This window comes from Coniophora puteana, assembly GCF_000271625.1.
Source record: "Coniophora puteana RWD-64-598 SS2 unplaced genomic scaffold CONPUscaffold_1, whole genome shotgun sequence".
NCBI classification, from domain to species: Eukaryota; Fungi; Basidiomycota; class Agaricomycetes; order Boletales; family Coniophoraceae; genus Coniophora; species Coniophora puteana.
The window spans coordinates 3740018-3760180 of record NW_006913053.1 but is presented as its reverse complement, the minus strand read 5'-3'; the positions used below and the strand labels follow the sequence as shown (position 1 = coordinate 3760180).

The following is a 20163-nucleotide window of genomic DNA, read 5'->3' as shown; positions in this document are numbered from 1 at the left end:
AGGGAATGGAAATCAAAAGAAGTGCTAGTATTGTAGTACCAACCTCGGAACGGATTTACTGAGCCTCAAGTGGCATCTCGCGCCTGTATACATTTGTTGACCTTGAACCTCTTTCTGACTCTGATCGGAGGCGCTCCCTCGGCCTCCGCCTGCCTAAACCGTGTGCCTCTAACCCCGGGGCGCACTGTCTAGACCGGTTTTAACCATGGACGGATCTGCCTCCCACAACCTACAGCTTCCAGCCCGCGTCGGGCGTCGTAGCACGAGGCTACCGACACAATCCGGCATCTCCCAGCGCAGGCACCCGGATCTCAGATCTCCCCCCGCCATTATGCCTGCCCGCATCTCCAGATCCGCCCAGCTGATCCCCTCCCTTAATATGACTGTCCCCCCTCCACAGCGGCCACCCGATTTCCAAACTCCCATTGCAATTCCAGATACGCCTCTCTCCTCCTCGGGGCAAAGTGCCCATCCCACCCGCATCCGCAAACTGATGATACATCATGCCCATCCTACCCAACGCGATTTGCCGCCGAGCCGCGCCCCACTGACGAGGCCGGCTCGGAGATAAATCAGCCACTCAAAACGGGCACCTGTCTTAGCTGCAATCTCATGCTCTCGATCCCACCGTTTGCCCCGAACGGAAGGCGAGCGATAGCCTGCGTGTGTGATACCGGTGTCTAAATCTAGCAACCATGCCTTCTTTCACTCGTTCCTCGAGTCTTCGATGTCCACCGGCCAATTTGATCTTGCTTTCCTCCACCTGTCGCCTGTCCTGGTTAAATTAGAGAGTTTGAGGGACTGATCTTCGATTCGTCTCACGTCCCTGCTCTTATGAAAAGCTTGATAGAATTTCACGCGGTGCTCACGTTCTGCAGTCTACGGGTAGTATCCATTCCAGTCAAAAACTCTCACACGTCAGCACACAGTTGCTGTAAAACCGCTAGTAGTACGAATATTTCAGTGCATACTGTAGTCCGCGCACACAAATTATATATTCATGCTATTCAGTAGGTCTCACCGACCATTCGTATCGCGTGTATCCAAAAAAATCCATTGACACATCTTAAAGCCGGGGGTCTCAGTCAATCGAACACCTGAACACCTGTAAAATTACGTTTTACGACACGGGCGTCTCACGAACAACGAACAAGGGGACGGTTGCTTGCGGGGTCCACCAGCGCAGCTGGTCTTTTCACATCGATAACGTAGAGCTGTGCAATCGATACGCCCACGAAGGAGCCGTGTACAAGTGAAAATAGCATTATCAGCACGGTATTCTGGGACTCTGCGAGTCGTCGCGCTCCGGTCAACATCTCGCAGCATTCCGATGAAGCGAAGAGAACGAGTGGACACGTACCGGCGTTAGCCACGAGGGTGACTGATCAAAATATACTGCACCTACTTGAAGGCTACGTGAAAGTGTAACACAGGAAATACTCATCGGTTGATGATGGGGCCCGAGACGCAACGACATGCCAGTAGGTTCGCCGACGAGGCCGAGGAGAGAAGTGCCGCTGCAGCTGGCAATTATCAGACAAGGCGAACCTGCGGGTGGCGGGTGGGTGTAAAATCCAAACATAACCCAGCGCCCCGGACACGATCAATTCATTGCAGTATGCGAAATGAACCCCGGCAAAGCCCCGAACCGCCGACGTTGAACATTAAGTTCACGGTGGCGCTTCGAAGGCGAAAGCGTCAGCTCCAAGATCGTGCTCTGGAAGTGTCCCTTGGAAGCGCAGCTGCCGAGGCGGCTGCAAGTGAATGAGATGCGTCGGACGGCACAAGGAACCCGTCCATCCCATCCCTAGACTCGTAGTTTTTGTCTCGATTGCGAACGAGGTACGTGACAATGAGATAGGCCACGACGCCTCGGCCACAATCGACATGAAACGCGGCCGTGTACAGAATACGAGGACCAGTCCTTGCACTTACTGAACAGGGTGTGGTGAGGAGATAGATGGCCTTCGTGCCTGCTCTATGTGTAGCTGCCCTTACCCACGTAGGCCGACCATGAGAAGAAGCGGTAGCCCAAAGGCGGATCATTGGGGTTACGTCAAACCGAGGGGCTGGAGTGATAGCGAGATTTAGCAATGCTCGGGGCAAGAAGCTCGAGCATAGCTGAGCGAGAAGCATGAGAATAGCAGGGGGACGGGGGCAGGTGCTCATCTTGAAGTGGAGAGTGCACAAGAAGAGTTAGTATCTCCACTATCAAGTGACACCAAACTCGATGTTTGCGCAGAACACGGAGTGGAGGTGAAACAGAGCCAAGGAGACTTGCAAGCATGCCGAAGGTGCACCCGAGAGAGACATAGTCGGGCATTGTAGCAAACCATAATTCTGAACGCGTGGTGGCGCCGGACCACTGGCAAGTCGACTTGAAGCAGAACGAGGAGCCCAAGGGCGCAGGGCGGGCAGATCCTCAAAGCCTCTCGCAGCAGCACGGCCGGGAAGCAAGTACATTCAGAAGAAAGACACGTCATCGCGTCATCGACATCTTGGCATCGCCTTGTGTGGATGACTCAGTCCAACGTGCGGAGCTCGAGGCCATCTCCTCGTCTTCGACATCGCTGAATAGGCGTAGAACAGCCTTTTCAGAGCAAGAAGCGGACGTCATGTTGGTATGCCGCCGGTCATATAAGGTCGCATGGGGCCACGAGCGCGGAGCCCCAGGTCCGAAAGCAGTACATGCGGGGAACCATCCGCGACTATATGTACGGAGGGCGGAGATGGGCATGGGTTGGCTGCCCAAGTTGGGCGCAGGTGTTTAACAGGCGGAAGGTCCGAGTCGACCTAATTTGAGCAGTACAGGTGACATTGTGAAGGGTTTTTACGTTCTGTAGCAGAGGGCTGCGATGAACGCGTCGATGTGCGATGACGAGGGTATTTTTGAGACGGTCATAATTCAGACATGATGGTTGTGAGTCTGTCTGAGGCGATTGAAGGCGCGTTTGTCGCGTCGGGTATTCAACAGGGCTTGGACAAGGTCGAGTGAACAAAGTGGCTGAGTGCGCATTACGCGCCACCCGGATGGCCTAACGCGGTGGTCCGTGCGGTCCTGCCGAAGAGATGCCGCAAGAGCGTGGGACCCTCCTTCCGCAACAGGATCTCCAACACGTGGTCTGGAGAGTGGATCGTGGGAGGGAAAAAAAACGACGAGGTTGGTCACTCGTCTGGGAGAAGACAGGGGCTCAGTCCGACGTTCCACACCTCCTGACACCCCACCCTCACCAGGAAGCGGCCGACTAGACTTATTCTTTGTACTTTCTTCTAATTGCCCTGTAATTACTACCCGCCATCTATTACCTTAGGTATGCGTCTCAGGGCTAGAAAGCCTTCTCTACCCTTGTTTTCGCTGACTCGCGCGACTCACTAGTCCATTGGAACGATGGAGAACGCACAAGAGGTTGCTGCAGCCAACGGCCAGCTCGAGAGCGTGATGCAGGAAGTTGTCCAGGTCATCACAGCTAACGAGAAGCAAGCAGAACAGGTACTTTTGCTTACCCCTGGCCACTCGTGTCACCCTGGGCTGATTTTCGGTAGAACCAGCAGGCTGCAATGCAGAACACGACCAACGGCAATGGCGCTCCGGCGGCCGAACCATCCACGAGCTCTCGGCGAGTGACGCGCTCGCAGACGACGAGCCGCCCTGCGGTGCGTTGAATCAGACACGGTAGCGACATCGTGGACTCATCCCTCCAGAAGGTGCCTTCCGCGTCGTCGCTCAAGCGCAACCTCGATGCGCGAGCAGCTGGCGACGAGACAGACGTCGAGAACGAGGAGGAGCTCCCGCAGCATCCTCAGAAGCTCGCTAAAGTCGAGCCCACCGTCCTAATCTCGGCGGAATCGTCGTCCGCGACGATAGCTACCACAGAAGCCCCTGAGCTGATGAGAGGGGTCACACCCCCACTCCACGCCGTTGGCGTGCCGCCCACTGGGGAATACACATTCCTCGACTCGTCCGCTGCGTCATTCACTACCGAGCGCCGTGGGCCTCGGATACGGACAGCGCCGCCCGTGCCAGTGCCCAACCTGACCAAGAAGAGCCGCGGTCGACGCGTCCCTACCGCGTCCCAGTCAGGGGAGATCGCTATCCCAGAGGAAGCCCCCGCCGTGACGCCCACGAAAACTTCACGGGGCTACGTGTGTCAGGTTGAGGAATGCGGAAAGTGTTTCAGCCGAGGCGAGCATCTCAAGAGGCACATCAGGTCAATCCATACGCATGAAAAACGTACGTGTTCTATGTGTTGATATTACCCCGCATATACTCATCTATAAATCTACCAGCGTTCAAGTGCACTCATCCTTCCTGCGACAAGCGTTTCAACCGGCATGACAACCTTCTCCAGCACCTCCGCGTCCATAAGGGCGACAACTCCTCTCAGACATCCGTCGACTCTGCCAACAACGATAACGCCGACGATGTACAAGAACCACCCACCAGCGCTGAACCCCGTGCCTCTCGTCGTACGACTCCCACCGCGAGCGCTGCTCCCAAACGTGGTTCGCGCCTTTCCGTACGGAAGACCAAGTCTGCCGCTTCCACGCCGCCCATTACCATGCCCCGGAACTCAGCTCGGACCGCGAGCAGAAGCGCCGCCGGCCTCGGTCTCTCACGCACCTACTCCCTCCCGCCCCCGACCGACTTCCAAGGCCCCTACGGCGGGCCCAACGGCCACGTCGCGTCCTCGCTGCGCTCGTCCTTCGACGACAGCGACGGCCCGAACGCGCCCAAGAGCAGCGGCCTCTCCATGGCCAGTGTCGTGTTCGCCGCCGCGGAGCGCGCCAAGGAGATGCGGCGAGAGATGGAGTACGGCGCGCGCACGCCGCTCTACGAGCCGCGCGAGCCGGCGAACGGCGAGGAGCCCGAGACGAGCAGCAGCCGGTCGGAGCCCGTGGTCGACCCGGCGCTGACGGGCGCGTCGGCGCTGTACGCGACCGTGCGGAACATGGTGGAGGGGCAAGAAGGCGGCAGGTACTCGCCCGCGAGCTTTTCGATCCGGTGAGGTGCGGTGGAGCTACCCGGCTTGACTTGACTTGACATGGAGCCCCATGTCGTGTCATTGTACAATATTACTATGCGGTAGAAAACGGCTGGCGCAATCACGGATTAAGGCGCTGCTGTCCTTAGGTGCCTCTTTATGCTGGAATCTCATGGGTCTCAGGTAATAAGTACTAATACGGAATTCTCTCTCGTGTTCACTGTTGATGACTGCCCGCTCTTCGAGCTCTTTTCTCCCTCTTTCCCTTTCTGCTGTCTATATACGTGTTTCTGACGTTACGCACCCACCCGTGCGTTGCTAATCATATCGAACGATAACTACCTACCTATCTCTTTTTTCACCGTAACATAGTTGTTTTTACCCTCCTTTTTCCCGTCGTCTTTGTCGCGCTCATTATGCTCAGCTATGCCCCTATCCTCCGGAGCTACAATAACACAATACTAATTGTTGTCGATTCTGATACCCTATGTTCACTCCATCAGGGACCTTTGGCAAATACACGTTAACCATGAATGCATGACATCTTGGGCTTAGGCTAGGCACGAACTTACAACGATTTGCTTATGAAGACAATATGTTACTTCAAAGTTCCATTATGATAGTTCAATGATTTGTAGCACATGGAAGACAAGTTGCTACAAGCTATATGATACAGTTCGCGCCAATGACCAAAGCCTTCACGCCCAACGCTTCACATCCTCCTCGGAGGGACCCTTGGGAATATCCGACGCGGCCAGGTTGCACTGGTGGAAAGCGCGGACCTGATCCGGCTTGAACGCGCCCACGACGGTGTGCAGAACTCCGCGGTTGTGGAAAAGAACGAGGTCGCGTTCCTCCCAGTCGTGCGGGTACACAAGCTACAGAGAAGTCGAAGTAGTTTATCAGTGAATCAGCTTGTTGTGATATGGTGCAACGAAGATAAGGTTTCGGGGTTACGACGTACCTGAGGAGCGATGGCGGGCCTCTGCATCTTGTAGAGAAGGCTTCGGACTTCCTTGAGATCCTTGATATGTGCTCCATCGGGGTACAGCGCGCCTTCGCGCTTGGCCCCCGCGGGAATGGGATCGACGAGAAGCTCATGGGCGCCGCATGGGTGCACCTGGAAGTGTAGCTCGCCAGTCACCGGGTTCTTCCATAGCTGTAGCACCGCATGTTATCATTAGCCCCTGAATGATCAAGCACCTGGGCAGGCCAACGCGAGGTGATGGCGGCTACGTACAATGGGTAGCGTCATGATCTTGTCCTCCGACCACTCGGGGACCTCGTTGAGCGGCAGCTCGAGTCCATCGTTCTCGATCCCGAGGCCGGTGGGTAGCGCGCGGGCGGGCGCCATCCAGACGTACGGGTGTGGCGCGTACCGGACCTTGGTCCGCACCGCAAAGCTCTTGAGCTCCGATGGGAGGATGTCGAACATCGTGCGGCCCGAAACGAACGCGGTCGTCCCGAGCGGGACGGGCAGTTCGTCGCCCGTGCCATCGTCGTACCGCACGACCTGGTGCTCGCCTTTGGGCACCTTGATGCCGTACAGCGTCGTCACGCGCGGGGGGCTGAGGTCATACAGCGCGGCGTCGATGTGCCACCGATAGAAGCGCGTCACACCGTTGGCTTCGTCTTCTGGGGACACTTGGGTCTTGTGGAAGGTGTGGTGCGAGGGGTGCTTGAGCTGTGCGGACTCGAGGCCTTCGTAGTTCGTTACAAGACCGTTTCCGATAAGCTGTACCTGGGGTACGCGAGGGATGGTCTTGAGGTCTGGATGAAGAATAGACTTCTTTGTAGATCCGGTCTTATGATTTCCATGTCCGTAGGACTCTGAGGCGGGATCGAAGGCCTGAAGCCCAGTTAGAAGTGTGCCATTGATTGAGGCTGTGGTACCACTGACCTTCGTCAGCGCGTACTGCTGCTCTGGGCTAAGCTGCGCATTTCGGAACAGAAGCGCGTCGTGCTACAAGAGTTTCAACCACTTCAACTGTGGCCAGTGACGCATGCCTGATATGCATACCTTGTAGAGAGCGTCCTTGACCTCCTCAAACTGCTCAGGGGTCAGGTTGCCAGGGTCAACACCCTTGACCTCACGCCCGAAGTTTGCAAACTTGGAAGGATCTGCAGAGGCAGGGAGAGGAAGAGTGGTGAGTTCGATGGCCATGATACTAGTAGAGACGTCGTGCTAAGAAGGGAGAGTTCCCAGAAGGTTAGCCGCAGCGTGGCTAGCGTCATGCTTATAAGTTGTACCCCGCTTCTGGTTCTCGGCCTTTGTATAGATAAGATACCGCCGGTCCGTTCGTCCGATCCGAATGCCACTGCCTCGTAGTCCAGAGTGAATCGTCAAGCTGTGATACAGATCAAGGGTGGACTACAGTACAACTAGGGGTGCAGTCATTTGCTATAGTTATATGCGTATGCATGGAAATACTGAATAGTTCTGAGAAAACGCGTCACGATGGACTCATATTCGATATGTCCGCCCAAAGGACAAGGCAAGCTCGTGCTAAGTCGTTGAAGTCAAGCCCACCTTCGAGTGTCTTCCTCGTCAGGACCTAGAGGAAGATCCGTAGCTGCAAGATTACACTGATGGAACACGCGAATGTGGTCGTCATTGAGTGACCCAACCACAGAGTGATTTACGCCACGGTTGTGAAACAGAACGAGATCCTTCTCCTTCCTTAAGGCATACGCATTGCATCAATTAAACGTCCGGAAGAATGCGACGGAAATTTTTCTCACCAGTCATGTGGGTAGACAAGCTGATAGACGCTGTCAATGCAAGCCACATAAATTGAACAATGAGAAGGCGACTCACCGATGGCGAGATGCCGGGGCGTTGCAGCTGGTATAGTAGCTCACGGAGCTCCTTCAGATCCGTCAAATGGGCTCCGTCTGGATACAGAGCATCTTCACGTTCGGCGTTTATAGGTAGTGGATCGATGAATATGTCAGTCACAGCGGTTGCGGCGACTTGTAGATGGAGTCCACCCGTGACAGGGTTCTTCCATAGCTGTTGTCCTGATGTCAATGAAAGGAACCGAGTTCGAGTTACAGTGACGTCACTCACCATGGGCAGCGTCTGTCGCTTGGACTCATCCCAAGGTGGGAGCTGGTCCAGAGGAGTTTCGCGACCCTCTGTCTCCAAACCCAGTCCATTGGACATCGCGCCGGCGGGGTTCATCCATAAAAAGGGATGAGGCGCATACTTGACCCTCGAGCGGACAGCAACGCTCTGCAGGTGCCTGGGTAGAATTTCAAAGCTAATCCTACCAGAAGTGAATGCTGTGGTACCCAATGGGACGGGCAGCTCGTCGCCGGTCCCGTCATCGTACCGCACAGTTTGTGAAGGACCGTTGGGCACTTGAACAGCGTAAAGAGCAGTAACTTTGGGCGGTTTGAACGAGTAGAGGGCAGCATCCATATGCCAGTGGTAAAACCGAGTATACCCGGCTTCCTCGTCGTCCATCGATAGAGGCGTCTGATGGAATGTTCGGTGCGATGGGTGGCTAAGAGTTGCTTCGTCAATTCCTTCGTGGTTCCTCACGGTACCGTGTCCGATGAGCTGTACTTGTGGAACGGAGGGTACATTCTGGATCTGCGCAAAGGGCGACTTTCGGCTGCGATCCCTTGAGTTGCGCTTGCTTCCGTGCCCGTAACTCTCCGCTTCTGGGTCAAATGCCTGTTGAAACGCGTTACGGTGGAAACTCCAAATAGAGGTCGTGTGTGGTCACCTTGACTAGACGGTGTATCTCGCCCGGACTCAGGGTTACGTCACGAAAGACCAAGAAGCCATGCTTGAGACATGTGAGCTGGGTCAAGGAAGCAGAGTGACGGCAGGGCATACCTCGTGCAGAGCTTTAGACAAGGCCATAAACTCGCCTTCCGAGAAGGTGGCTGGATTTATACCCTCGACTATTCTTCCAAAGTCCTGGAGCATCGCAGCGTCCACCGACGGTGGCAGAGTAATGGGAACGAAGTTGGGTTTCGTGGCATAAGACAATATCCCCATGGCTAACCCTATGTGGTGAGGACGAGAAAGTGAGCGAACGGGGAAGACAAGGATGCGAGTCGTCACAGGATTATTAATGCCCTCGAATATGGTCGTCAATGAGGCCGGCCATTGGGGCAACTGTGCGCATCTAAGTGGCGAATCGCGTTTACCAGTCCCCCCCAGCTTTATGATGACGTTCCTCGCTGTCATTGGGAAGCGAGTACCATAGGCGCCCATAGTGTCACGTATTATATGACGGCGACGCGGATAGCTTGTGGGTGACTTCCATACGCACATGGTGAACGACAAGGGACAGTCTTGTATATTGTAGACCAAAGTTGTCTGTGGACAAAATGCTTTCGAAGAGTTGCTCCGTAAGAGTTTGTTTGTTGCAAAGGTCAATGAACTTCCAGACCGAGTTCCAAGCGCAAGCATTGGTGATTCCGACTTCCGGTCCGGAGACAGGACCGAAATTAAAAGCGGGAGCTGATAACTATTCTGAGATCGTTGAATTGCAAGCACTCACGTTCACAGCGGACCCACATCCCCGATATGACGAAGAATGTTCTTTCATATTGCGCATTAACAGCGTTTAGGTGGTCCTCGACATTCGTAGGCCGGCGAAACAGGCAGGTCAATAGGGTTCCATACGCTGTTCACTTCGGGATTCAAGGGATTCAGATACGATCCTCCCCACGCTGTCAACGGTGATCGTAGAGTCCCGCGGGATGATGGCAAGTGGCAGGGGAAGGGCTGGAAGTTAACCTCATCTCCATGTTCATCCTCTCACCTTCTCAAACGTGAAAGCCGCAGGAAGCGTCGCAATGGCTGTCCTTACCGAGGCATCAGCGACATACTGTCCGACGCAAATTCTCCTTCCAAATCCGAACGCGAAGTCGACATCGTCGCCGTTGAGAGTACCGTCAGGAATCATGAATCTGTCGGGCTTGAAATTCTCCGAATACGGCTATTCGTTGTCAAGTAGTAGTGCATGAAGAAAGAAACAAGGTAGAGCGTAACCAAAGAGCAACAAAAACTCTTATTTAGCGCCCAAGCGTCTATTGTGGAGGTTACTTAAAGAGGAAATTGTTCTTTAGGCGCCGAGCGTACGCGTTAGGTCACGCGTCCGACGCGTCGAAGCAAGTTGTTCCCGCGTATACTTAAGCGTATAAACGATGAAACGTGTATGCACACATTTTTGCTTTCCCCCCAAACTTCGCCCGCCTCCTGAAAACCTTCCTTCGTCAGGCTTTCTCAGACAACTCTTGCCATGCACCTCTCGGGCTCATGGGACGCCAGAGTCTTCCTTGATGGCATACCTACACTCGGCCGTCTGTCCGATGACATTCTTGTTGACAACATCTTCGTTTACCTTATGGTGGAGGATATCCTCGCGCTCAGACAGGTATGTCACGTCATTGCCTACCTTTTTCTTTTTGTGACGCGTCGCCGAATTGTTCAGGTTAGCAAACTGTACTTCGCACTCTCGCATCACGGCGTCGTATGGAAACGCTTCCTACGGCTTCTTGGGCCGTACGCACCATTCAGGCCACCGTCAAGCACATTTTCCCTCGGGAAGATTAGTGCATTTGAAGCGGAACGCCTCGTGACGCGTGCTCTCACCTTGGAACAGCAATGGAATAGCTTTCATGCGAGGTACACTAGCTGGTACGAGTACCCCATTCATCACCCCATTCTCTCCATGGTCGTTCTCCCCGGAGGCAAGCACATGGTTGCCTCAACTTGTGATATCGACAGAGCGCGCCACTATCTCAATATATACTACCTGGACCACCCAATCTCGGGCATTGCACATATGGCAGAACTCCCGGTCAGAAGTGAACCTCGCAACGTATGTGCCAAGTACATGACAGTTGACGGTGCTGTTGGGCTGGTTGTCTCGTACACCACGCGCCGGATGTGTTTGGAACAGGAGGATCCAGCCAGGCAAGCCTCTCGAACCTATTGTTGAAAACATTAGTCTTATGCCTCGTTGTAGTGTTCATGAATCCGCGTATGCGCCTCGATGCGACTCGTTCGGCGAATTCTTGGATCCTTCCGAGCCTTTTGACACATGTACCACGGTCATGTTGCCACTAGACTCGTTGAATGCACTTTCTCATCCTGATCTCGTCCCAGGCTCATTAGAATACCAACGTCTGGCCGCATCCTTACCACCCCCTCATGTTCTCACCAAAATACGTAGCTTAGCTGAGCTGAGTTTCACAGACCTGGTCGAAATCGATGGCGTTCCCTGTGTCTCTATCTGCAAACAGCCATATACGATTGTGCTCAGGGCTCTCTGTGGGGAAAAGTGCACGACTTCATTTCGTTGTCTCATGGGTCTCCAAAACTTGAAAGGAGCAGTACGTGAATCCTCACTCTCACATTGAGCACTAGTGACCTTGCGTGCTAGCTTCCACATATAAATACATACCGCATCCTTCCCGAACAGCGCGAGATTCTCGTCTCTCGCATGGCACAAGCCGTGGCTCCGATACCCAATGACGATTCACCGGCTTCGTCGACGTCCGACGAGACTTTAGGTTTCATAACGCTAGAGATGTTTTCCATACCGGCTCGCGTTGGCTGTGATGAGATTTGTTTCAAGCCACATACTACGGTCAGATACAATGGTGTCGGTTATGAAGACATGCATATTAGTGACCCCACCCCGTCTGCCCGGTTTTCCGGTCTCTGGCCACCCATCCACATGTTCTATCGCCACTCACATGGTGCACAGCTCACCTACATATGCCTCCCACCAACCAAGTCGACTGGTCCTGTGCCATCCGGCGTACCGCGGTACTATCTTCCAAATCACGAGTTCGTGGACCCAGAAGGTAGTCTTACACGCGAGAATCGTGTCTTCCGCGCCGGTCCACGCGTTTGTCCCTACGAGTGCCGTGCGCACGCTCTCCCGGGTGCACATCGGTCGCTCGTGTACACGACCCCTTTAAGCATCAACACAGTCGCGACGCCGCCTCTGGAACATGTGTACGCATTTACAACGCGTGATCCCGTCAACGACGCGTTCTCTCTGTCGCGCCGAGACGCGATCTCGCGCGTGCGGCGAAACATCGGCCCGGGGCCGCCGGCGAAGGAGGAGGTTGCGATGACCTTTAGACTTCCCCCGCAGCTAAGGAGCAAGCTCAGAAAGGCTATGCAGGCAATGGCATGGGACGAGGGCACGGGGAGGTTATTTTTTACATGCCCGGATCAACCAATGCTATACATTATGGATGTATCGACTGCTCCGTCTGAAGGTACGATCCCGCTGTCATGTCTTGTAGCTGAGTATCGCTAAACTAGAGTTGTAGACATTACGGATGAACCTCCACCGCTCTTCCTTGCAGAAGGCTTTATGCAGGAATGATAGGCTCCCCTTTTGTTCTGTTCATTCATATGTTGACACTTCTTTATATGGGACTATCTTTGCCCAAATCTTTGCTGATTTCGACAAGTACGCTAATGTACTATGGATAATGCGTATTGTTAGGAAGTAATCAGATATTCAAACAGCGGATGAATCAGAGCATTTTATGCATTCATAGGGTTCAAAGGAGTCGTGGCGTTCCTCGGAAACGTTTGATACGCGAATTTCAATCTCTGCATTGTACGATGCTAAGCCTGCATTTTGGGGGAGAACTTGGCATTGCCAACCCGGTGTGGGGAGACTACACTCAGTGGACCGTCTGGACATCCTCACACGAAGAAGACCAGCGTAGAAAGTGATAGGTATCATCTGGCCAACCTAGAAGCAGGTTAGTGCTGCTCGAAATAGGGTGATCAAACGATTGCCATGAACTCGCCATATTGATGCTTATGTCGAGACCATATGTTGTCAAAGTAGCAGACAGCACAACGGCGATCAAACAAAGCGAGTACAGCACTCCACATTCTAAGATTACTTCTAGTGAAGGGCGCAGCAGCCCCCGGCAAGATGGAGGGGCGGAGCGTTGGGTAATCCACACCTTATAGCTCAATAAACCTTTTATGACTGTGAGTAAGTCGACTTACACCTAAGCCTTACACTCACCTGTGGTGGTGAGGTTCGTGAAAAGAACCATGACATAGACGCTGACAAAAAGGGCGTGTGTAACAACGTCGTGGAAGGCCATGCCGGATTGCACCACATTCACGCATAGCCAAATTCCAATAGCTAATCTTATTAGCTCCCTCCAAAATTCCAGTGTGTGAAACACCGCTTACCCAATGAAGCACTGTCGATTACGACAAATGGGAGGACTAACCACCTTTTCTGCCACACAAGGTAGCAGCGGTACACCTATAATCCTACTCAATTACGCCGATTGTTTGTGATTGTGTAGTTTGCTTACCAGTAGCGTCTCGGCTAACAATGTCTCCAGGACATAAATGACAACCTTTGCTGTCACGAAAGGGTTCGAAGATAATTGAAAGAAGGACTCTGGGTCTGTGTCCAATGTCACAAAACCCTCGTACTGCCGGAGTACAACGACGACCATATGCTGAACTTCTTGAGCATATCGCACATCAAGACTTCAAGTGGTAAGGTCGCTTACCGCCGTGCTCATAATAAAGAGTGTAGTCGCTATCAAGATCATGATGCAGCTGGAACGGCACCGCGGACCTACGTCGGTGAGGACGACCCATGCGGTAGAAGCAAACATTAGGAGCGCAGCCCCTGACAAACTGTCATCTTCCTCTGCTCTTGAATCGTACATTGCATGGATGCGTACCATACAACAACTCTTCAATGATGAGACCGATGAGAGCTGCTCCCTTGGCCTGCAAGGTCATCTTGAGAGGCTTGGGTGGGCAAGCCTGAGAGTCACAGGAAGATTGCGAGGTTGCTATATAGATCCTCATCACCAAAGGCGATGAGACGCCACCTGATAGGACAAGCATACGAATATGCATACCGGTGTCCTTGGCTGGGCTTACATGGCTAGATAGAGTCACCGAGGGCTGTACTAGTAGTAGTAGAAGTTCTGTTGATCTTGATCATCTTCATCTTGGGGCGGTCCGTCCGTGAACTAGAATCATGAACTCCTCGAGTCTTGTACAATCTAGATGTGGTAAACTACAGTGGCGCGCCCGTCTCCTGGACACAACGTTCATCCATGACTTGAGTATATTTAGGTCGTGTCTGATGAAACTGAAAAATAGCTTCGTGCTTGGCTGTGGATGTCGTGAGATCATTATTTTGACCCATGCGAAGGTACCAAAGATACTTGAGACATCTATGATGAAGGATGAACATAGTTAGTCGCTATGCGTCCAAGTGTTTCGCGTTTCGATAGTTGCTCTTACACTATGGTTCATCAAAATGATACACACATTGCCGACAAGCTGTTCATCTCCGTCTGGTCCGGGTCTCGATCACGATGAAGGAACAGGTTAACGCGTGAGAGGTGCTGCGGCAACCTCCACCGCTGCAGACTTCCTGTTATAGAAGGATGTCCTGTGGCATTCGCAGCATACGTTAAATTCTCGAACAAGTCTGCGTAGTACTGGTGTATGGCATGAGGAGCAAAGCAGGTTGTCAGCGAGAAAAGCATGTGCATCTTAAATACGTATCTGTGGGCAGGAGGGTAAGCCCGCTATTTTTAGGCCGTTCGGCGACTCTGCCTCCATCATCTGCTCGCAAGCATCAAAATGATGCAGACATAGTATGGTGCATATTAATGTTGGTACACGGGCAGAACCATACCACATGAATTGATCGTTTTATATGAGTGGGAAGAAGCTTAAGCGTTCATACGGAGGAGGAATCAGAGCTCTCTTTGCATTTGGTCTGTTCAGAGGTATCGCGACGCTCCTCGGAAGCATTGGATATGTGAATCTCGATCGGCGCGTCCTGTTGAGGGCCATGAGGACGCCAAGTCGACATCGCAACACCGCCATCTGTCGCACATCTCGACATCCTCACGCGAAGCAGACCAGCATAAAATGTGATAGGTATCATTTGGCCGACCTAGATGCATTTTGACGGTGAGTCAATAGGGATAGGCAAGGGAGGGTGTGTATTCACTGACCATGTTGATGGTTATATTAAGACCACTGGCCGTTAGATTTGCCGTGAGGACCACAATGATCAAGCAAAGTGAGTAAATTACCCCACATTCCAAGATGACTTCCAGGGATGGACCTAAGAGTCCTCGGCAAGACGGAGGGGCGGAGCGTTCGACCGTCCACACTTTGTAGCTCAAAAGGCCTGTGCAAAATGATCATCAGTAACGGTTCTATAAATTCGACCTCCTGCCGTACCTGTGGAAACCAAGTTCGTAAAGAGAATCAACACATAAACAGCCACGAAAAGGCCGTGAGTGACTTTGTTGTGGAACGCCAAACCTGATTGTGCTACATTCACAATGAGCCAGATTCCAATGGCTAGGTTTATGTCAGTATAAGAAAGCTCAGCACCCATTGTACGGTCGCTTACTCAATGAAGCACCATCAATGATGATGAATGGTACAACCAGCAATTTCTTCTGCCACACAACATAGCAGCGATAGACCTTCAATTCCTATCAGCAATACTCCATGTTGGCCCGATTAGCTGGTTTACCAGAAATGTCTCGGCCAGTAATGTTTCTAAGATGTAAATGACATCCTTTGCCGTGACGTATGGGCTGGTGGACGACCCAAAGAAGGTGTTGGGATCAACTGGCGAGGTTATAAACCCCTCATATAACCAAGGAACTACGACGGACATATGCTTTGTTTCCTTCATAAGTGCTGTGTAGTAATATGTTTCCAGGAATGAAATACGTACAGCTGTGCTAAGGATGAATAGAACGCCAGCAATTACTATCATGAGATTGTTGGCATGATTTGGAGCCTTGTCCGTGACAAGGATCCATGTCGTGGCGGAGAACAGCAAGATAGAGAACCCTAGCAAACTATTCAGTAGTCCTACTTGTCACAGACAACATGAATATACATACCGTAGAGCAACTCCTCGACAATGAGACCCACGAGTGCAGTTGCCTTTGCCTCCATTCCCATATTGAATCGGAATGCAAGAGAAAAAGGCCGAGATACATACATTGTGCCGGCGCGGCTTGTTAAATACCTCGCCAGGTACCTCCCAATAACGTATTTTTAGTAGTGGCTATCCAGAGCAACCTGTATATTAAGTCCGTCACACTGCCGTCATGGCATCCAAGATGAGCATCGACAAACAACGGGCTCGAGGGAAGCGGCCAGATGTTGCCAACAACCGCCCCGAAGTACTAGTAACCGGCAACCGTGGCCCTGCCCACACCGAAGGCATCTCCCCTGCCCCGCCTGGTGGGCTCCGGGCCGATGTATATCGAAACGTTGGGATGGACTCGAGAATCTGGTCATCATTCCAGAGGTATGGCTCAAATAGTGCTCACCAGTGCTCACATCACAACATTAATGTGGCGTAAGTATTGAATGGAATGTCTTCGAGGCCGCTGAAAAACCCAGCTAGTACGACCTTACATCTGTGATGAGCATAGCTCGTTGCTACAATGCATAGCTCGAAACCGCCGATCTTCAGGAGGGGGCTGAGGGCTTAGAGTCCGGCAGCACTAGTAGTCGCCTAGATTAAGGATGGCCAATGAGACACTTCCATTAGGGTAAAATCCGTTCTGGTCGCAGGTCTGCCCCCATTGCCCTGATAGCTTTACCATTCCGGAAGCAGTCATTAGTACTTTGACGGGACTAAACAAGTCCCCGGAGAATTGAGGGCATGGGATGACAGGTCGTTCTCCATCCCAGTTCACAGAGTGCGGAATGAACTTTTATTCAGTCTTTGGCGATGGAGACATACCTTGTAACGACGATAGCGTCAATATGAAGTAGTAGAGGGACCGATAAGGTCGGTGGATTAGGGCTGTTCACTAAGCTCACCATGTTCAATGCAGATGTTTGCAACGTAGAACCTAATAGGCACATCATGATAGTGTTGTATGAGGTCACTGTTTCTGTGAGGGGAACGGGGATGCCGGATTGTACCATGATAGCACGGCAACGGCATCTTGGTGTCTTGACATCCTCACGCGGATAAGAGTCGAAGGTGATCGGTATTATCTGTCCCATGTATGAATACATCAGCATAGGGTAAAAGACTATAGCTAGTCTCATAATTACCACATCGATAGCGATGCACACAGCAAAAAGTTGTGAGAGATGGGTGGATGGAGAGCAGGGGGGAAATCAGAGAAGAGCATTGTTCGAGTCAGACTGTCATGAGCCGTCCTTATGAAAGCCGCCCAAAATGTGAGAGTCATGTTGGCCGTGGCGCGAACAAGGAGGGCAAGTAATGAATTTATCATCAAGTTCAGCAACGCGACAAGACGCGACGACTCCAAGCTGTTGGCTCGTCAGCGTGTGACCTGGTGATGTCACCATGTCCGCCACAGACCACGGCGTTTGCCATGCGAGTCGCAAACTGAACGTTGCGATGAACCGCCGGCTCCCTTCCACAACGAACTCCCCCAAAGTATGCCTTAGACTAGCTATAAAAAATAAAACTCTTTTGATGAGGCCTCCGATAGCGATAGTTTTTTTTGACCAGGCGGGAAAAAAGCGCGCATCGTGCCTGACGAAAGCTGAAGTTGTCTTGATCGCTGCGTCTGCAATACTCAATTCTCAGCGTGGAATTACAACCAGGCCTGCTGTTCATGATCGTTGCAACAGGGCCACAAGTGCGAAGAGTCCAATATTCTATTTTTAAAGGTATCAAACTGCACACTACCATTTATTTTGCCCCCACGAACTCTCTGCTTTCCTCGCAGAAGCGGGAAATGTGCACCTCTATCTCTGCATCTCGGACTCCATGCCCGATGCTCTCGTCTCCAGGTCCGCTTCGCCAGGTCGACATCGCGATGGCTTCGTCCCTTCTACGCCTTGCTATCCTCACGCGGAGGATGATAGCATAGAAGGTGATGGGTATAATCTGACCCGCCTAAGAAAGTTTCCGCGTCAGGCAAACGCATAAGCGAGGAGCACCACGGACATTTCCAAAAGTGAGATGCACTCACTACGTTGACCGCTACGTACGAGGCGAAGTAGCTCAACTTGGTGGTCAGGACGACCATAATCAACGTCAGAGAATATAGCGCCCCGCATTGTACAACTATCTCGATAGAAGGGCCAAATAAATTCTGGCGGTACCGAGACATGAAGCGCTCGGTGATCCATAGTTTGTAGCCCAGCAAACCTACGATGAGTGCAAACCATGAGAGTTACATCTGGTGTATTATTGGATCATTAGATCAAGACACGTACTCGTGGAAGCCAAACTAGTGAAGAGCATGAATGCATAAGCAGCATAGAGGATTCTTTCGGCGCTGCCGACGAACCAATGTTCGCCGGATCGTGTGATATGTGCGAACACCCAAGACATGAGGGCTGATCGAGATCCATGTGAGTGTGCAGGTGCGGTGCAGCCGAGAAGGGAGCCTACCAGCCGATGCCGCGGCAGTTAGCGAGCTTGGGAGAATCACCCAGACGTTCTGCCACACCACATAGCAGCGATAGATCTTCGAGGAATGTATTCGAGGAGGAGTTTCGTGATGGGGCGGGTTGGCTTACAAGGATCATGTCGGCCAACGTCGTTTCCAAAAGGTAAGCGATATTCTTCGCCGTTACGTACGGGTGCGCCGACGAGTTGAAGTAGGACGTTAGGTGTCGGCCATTCAAACGAACGAAGCCCTCATACACCCACAACACTACAACCACCATATGCTTTGTCGCGTGATCAAGTAGAGTCAGGATAGAGATCTGTCGTCGAAGGGTCAAGCAGCTCACCACGGTGCTCAAGATGAAGAACGCCGCAGAAGCCACCATCATGATCCAGTTGGGGCGGCGCTTCAGTGCATCGGATATGAGGATTCTTGCAGTCGCGCCAAACATCAGGATCGAGAACCCTGTAGGCCATCTAGTGTATCGTCTCGGGATTTTCAAGCATATATAAATGCTCACCATAGAGTAGCTGCTCGGCGATGATTGACATCATAGCCGCCGCCTTAACGTTCAGGGCCATCTTGGACGTCGAGGAGGATCAGAGACATCTGGTGGCATTCGCTGAGATTCGTCGCCGTTTATATGATATTTCGACCTCGGAGGAGGTTGACACGTTACAGCGCCACCATCTTGAGACAACCACGTGTCAAGGTCTGACTAGCGAAGTGACGCTGAGCATCTGAAGATCGCAGATATTCCATAGCAAAATTACTCCAGCTATTCAGCAGGCATATCCACGTGAATGTTCTAGGTAAGGAGCTTGATCTACGCCGAGTATAGCCAGCCCGTCACTGAAGACGATCCTCGGAGAGCTCGCGAGGAGTGCCAGATGTGTTGCCCGAGTGCTTCATAGCGAGTCCCCGTAATGGAGTGAGTTTCCTTCATAACAAGCATCGTAGCCGTACATCCGAGGACAAAGGCCAGTAGATAGGAGAGTAATGCGGGCAAGAATGCGGGGGCCCATTGCGATAGCATGAATCACAGTCATGAATTTGATAAACACCAATGAACACGAGTCCATGTTCCTGCCCCAGACCGCCGTCGGAGACCGCTGATCAGTTCCCTTAAGTCTGAGCAAGGCAATCAGAAGGACTATGAAAATAGAGGGACTGTCAAGAATGTTGTCAGGATATGCTGTTGAACACTCAAGCGCTCAATGATGGCAGATAGAATACGTAGCAATGATGGCAGATAGAGCCCCTATGTATTCTGCGGAGACTGGCTATAGCCGTGTGCATGAGGCAGCCAAGCCCGACGCAAGTGCAAACCCTATTCATTGTCGACGAGTTCATGTTCGTGCCTAGGGCCTAGCTCGCACCGTTTACCGAACGTGCGGTGTACGAGCTACAACCGATCCCCTTGAAAGATGATACAACAAGGGGTGGGGTAGCCGGAATGGTTGGCAGTGCACGATGATACAAACCCGTTCAATTAACAGAGCAGACGCAGCCAAGGACCACTAAACAGCAGGCATTGCTTTTCTCGATAGTCGGTATCACAACTGGGCCGGTAGGTAAACGTGAAACTCAAGGGCCGCCCAGTCATTGCTTGAAAACTTTCTGGTGTCATTGCGTCCCAACGGCGGCGCCAAGATGGGCTCTGCTTCTGCAAGGTAATCGGCAACCTACTCATCGTTGAATACCACAGATTCCCAGCCTGTGTCTGCGGCTTCACGTCTGACTTGATCGGACCACAAATGCACTC

General features: G+C 52.4%; 7 protein-coding genes across 7 annotated transcripts; 1 reads left to right on the top strand and 6 right to left on the bottom strand.

The window, feature by feature from the left end:
- Positions 1 to 3888: 3888 nt before the first annotated feature.
- On the top strand, positions 3889 to 4364 carry CONPUDRAFT_46073 (uncharacterized protein; the record flags this gene model as incomplete). The annotated part of the gene is made up of 2 exons (XM_007764376.1): positions 3889 to 4231; positions 4288 to 4364. Coding segments are annotated over 2 exons (420 nt in total), but the record flags the coding sequence as incomplete, so codon positions are not given.
- A 1222-nt stretch (positions 4365 to 5586) lies between these two features.
- Positions 5587 to 7175, bottom strand: CONPUDRAFT_79365 (Clavaminate synthase-like protein). The gene is made up of 5 exons (XM_007764667.1): positions 7003 to 7175; positions 6883 to 6945; positions 6223 to 6831; positions 5947 to 6141; positions 5587 to 5860 (listed from the first exon to the last, which is right to left on the bottom strand). The coding sequence occupies exons 1-5, from the start codon at positions 7144 to 7146 to the stop codon at positions 5681 to 5683; spliced, it is 1191 nt and encodes a 396-aa protein (XP_007762857.1). The 5' UTR covers positions 7147 to 7175; the 3' UTR covers positions 5587 to 5680.
- Positions 7176 to 7387: 212 nt separating this feature from the next.
- Positions 7388 to 9096, bottom strand: CONPUDRAFT_79364 (Clavaminate synthase-like protein). Its single transcript, XM_007764666.1, has 6 exons — positions 8830 to 9096; positions 8717 to 8779; positions 8053 to 8664; positions 7801 to 7995; positions 7725 to 7744; positions 7388 to 7662 (listed from the first exon to the last, which is right to left on the bottom strand). Exons 1-6 carry the CDS (start codon positions 8992 to 8994, stop codon positions 7503 to 7505), a joined length of 1215 nt encoding a protein of 404 aa, XP_007762856.1. The 5' UTR covers positions 8995 to 9096; the 3' UTR covers positions 7388 to 7502.
- Positions 9097 to 9289: 193 nt separating this feature from the next.
- Positions 9290 to 9920, bottom strand: CONPUDRAFT_79361 (uncharacterized protein). The gene is made up of 2 exons (XM_007764665.1): positions 9503 to 9920; positions 9290 to 9423 (listed from the first exon to the last, which is right to left on the bottom strand). Exon 1 carries the CDS (start codon positions 9908 to 9910, stop codon positions 9755 to 9757), a length of 156 nt encoding a protein of 51 aa, XP_007762855.1. The 5' UTR covers positions 9911 to 9920; the 3' UTR covers positions 9290 to 9423; positions 9503 to 9754.
- Positions 9921 to 12490: 2570 nt separating this feature from the next.
- On the bottom strand, positions 12491 to 13758 carry CONPUDRAFT_87096 (uncharacterized protein; the record flags this gene model as incomplete). Its single annotated transcript, XM_007765509.1, has 7 exons — positions 12491 to 12730; positions 12789 to 12967; positions 13016 to 13138; positions 13189 to 13264; positions 13317 to 13466; positions 13521 to 13642; positions 13698 to 13758. The coding sequence occupies 7 exons, from the start codon at positions 13756 to 13758 to the stop codon at positions 12491 to 12493; spliced, it is 951 nt and encodes a 316-aa protein (XP_007763699.1).
- A 958-nt stretch (positions 13759 to 14716) lies between these two features.
- Positions 14717 to 15969, bottom strand: CONPUDRAFT_149239 (uncharacterized protein; the record flags this gene model as incomplete). The annotated part of the gene is made up of 7 exons (XM_007765584.1): positions 14717 to 14935; positions 14997 to 15175; positions 15229 to 15351; positions 15404 to 15479; positions 15530 to 15679; positions 15737 to 15855; positions 15909 to 15969. 7 exons carry the CDS (start codon positions 15967 to 15969, stop codon positions 14717 to 14719), a joined length of 927 nt encoding a protein of 308 aa, XP_007763774.1.
- Positions 15970 to 17692: 1723 nt separating this feature from the next.
- On the bottom strand, positions 17693 to 18979 carry CONPUDRAFT_149238 (uncharacterized protein; the record flags this gene model as incomplete). The annotated part of the gene is made up of 7 exons (XM_007765583.1): positions 17693 to 17899; positions 17976 to 18154; positions 18223 to 18345; positions 18401 to 18449; positions 18529 to 18681; positions 18745 to 18863; positions 18919 to 18979. The coding sequence occupies 7 exons, from the start codon at positions 18977 to 18979 to the stop codon at positions 17693 to 17695; spliced, it is 891 nt and encodes a 296-aa protein (XP_007763773.1).
- Between the last annotated feature and the right edge of the window lie 1184 nt (positions 18980 to 20163).

What these genes read in the sequence shown, in the direction of transcription:
- CONPUDRAFT_79365 (XM_007764667.1), bottom strand. Translation starts at nt 7,146, where the DNA reads ATGGCCATCGAACTCACCACTCTTCCTCTCCCTGCCTCTGCAGATCCT. An exon ending in TCAAGGACGCTCTCTACAAG is followed by an intron (nt 6,946 to 7,002) that starts GTATGCATATCA and finishes AAACTCTTGTAG; the next exon opens with CACGACGCGCTTCTGTTCCG. An exon ending in AGATCATGACGCTACCCATT is followed by an intron (nt 6,142 to 6,222) that starts GTACGTAGCCGC and finishes GCGGTGCTACAG; the next exon opens with CTATGGAAGAACCCGGTGAC.
- CONPUDRAFT_79364 (XM_007764666.1), bottom strand. Translation starts at nt 8,994, where the DNA reads ATGGGGATATTGTCTTATGCCACGAAACCCAACTTCGTTCCCATTACT. An exon ending in AGATACACCGTCTAGTCAAG is followed by an intron (nt 8,665 to 8,716) that starts GTGACCACACAC and finishes GCGTTTCAACAG; the next exon opens with GCATTTGACCCAGAAGCGGA. An exon ending in CTTGTCTACCCACATGACTG is followed by an intron (nt 7,663 to 7,724) that starts GTGAGAAAAATT and finishes GTATGCCTTAAG; the next exon opens with GAAGGAGAAGGATCTCGTTC.
- CONPUDRAFT_79361 (XM_007764665.1), bottom strand. Translation starts at nt 9,910, where the DNA reads ATGATTCCTGACGGTACTCTCAACGGCGACGATGTCGACTTCGCGTTC.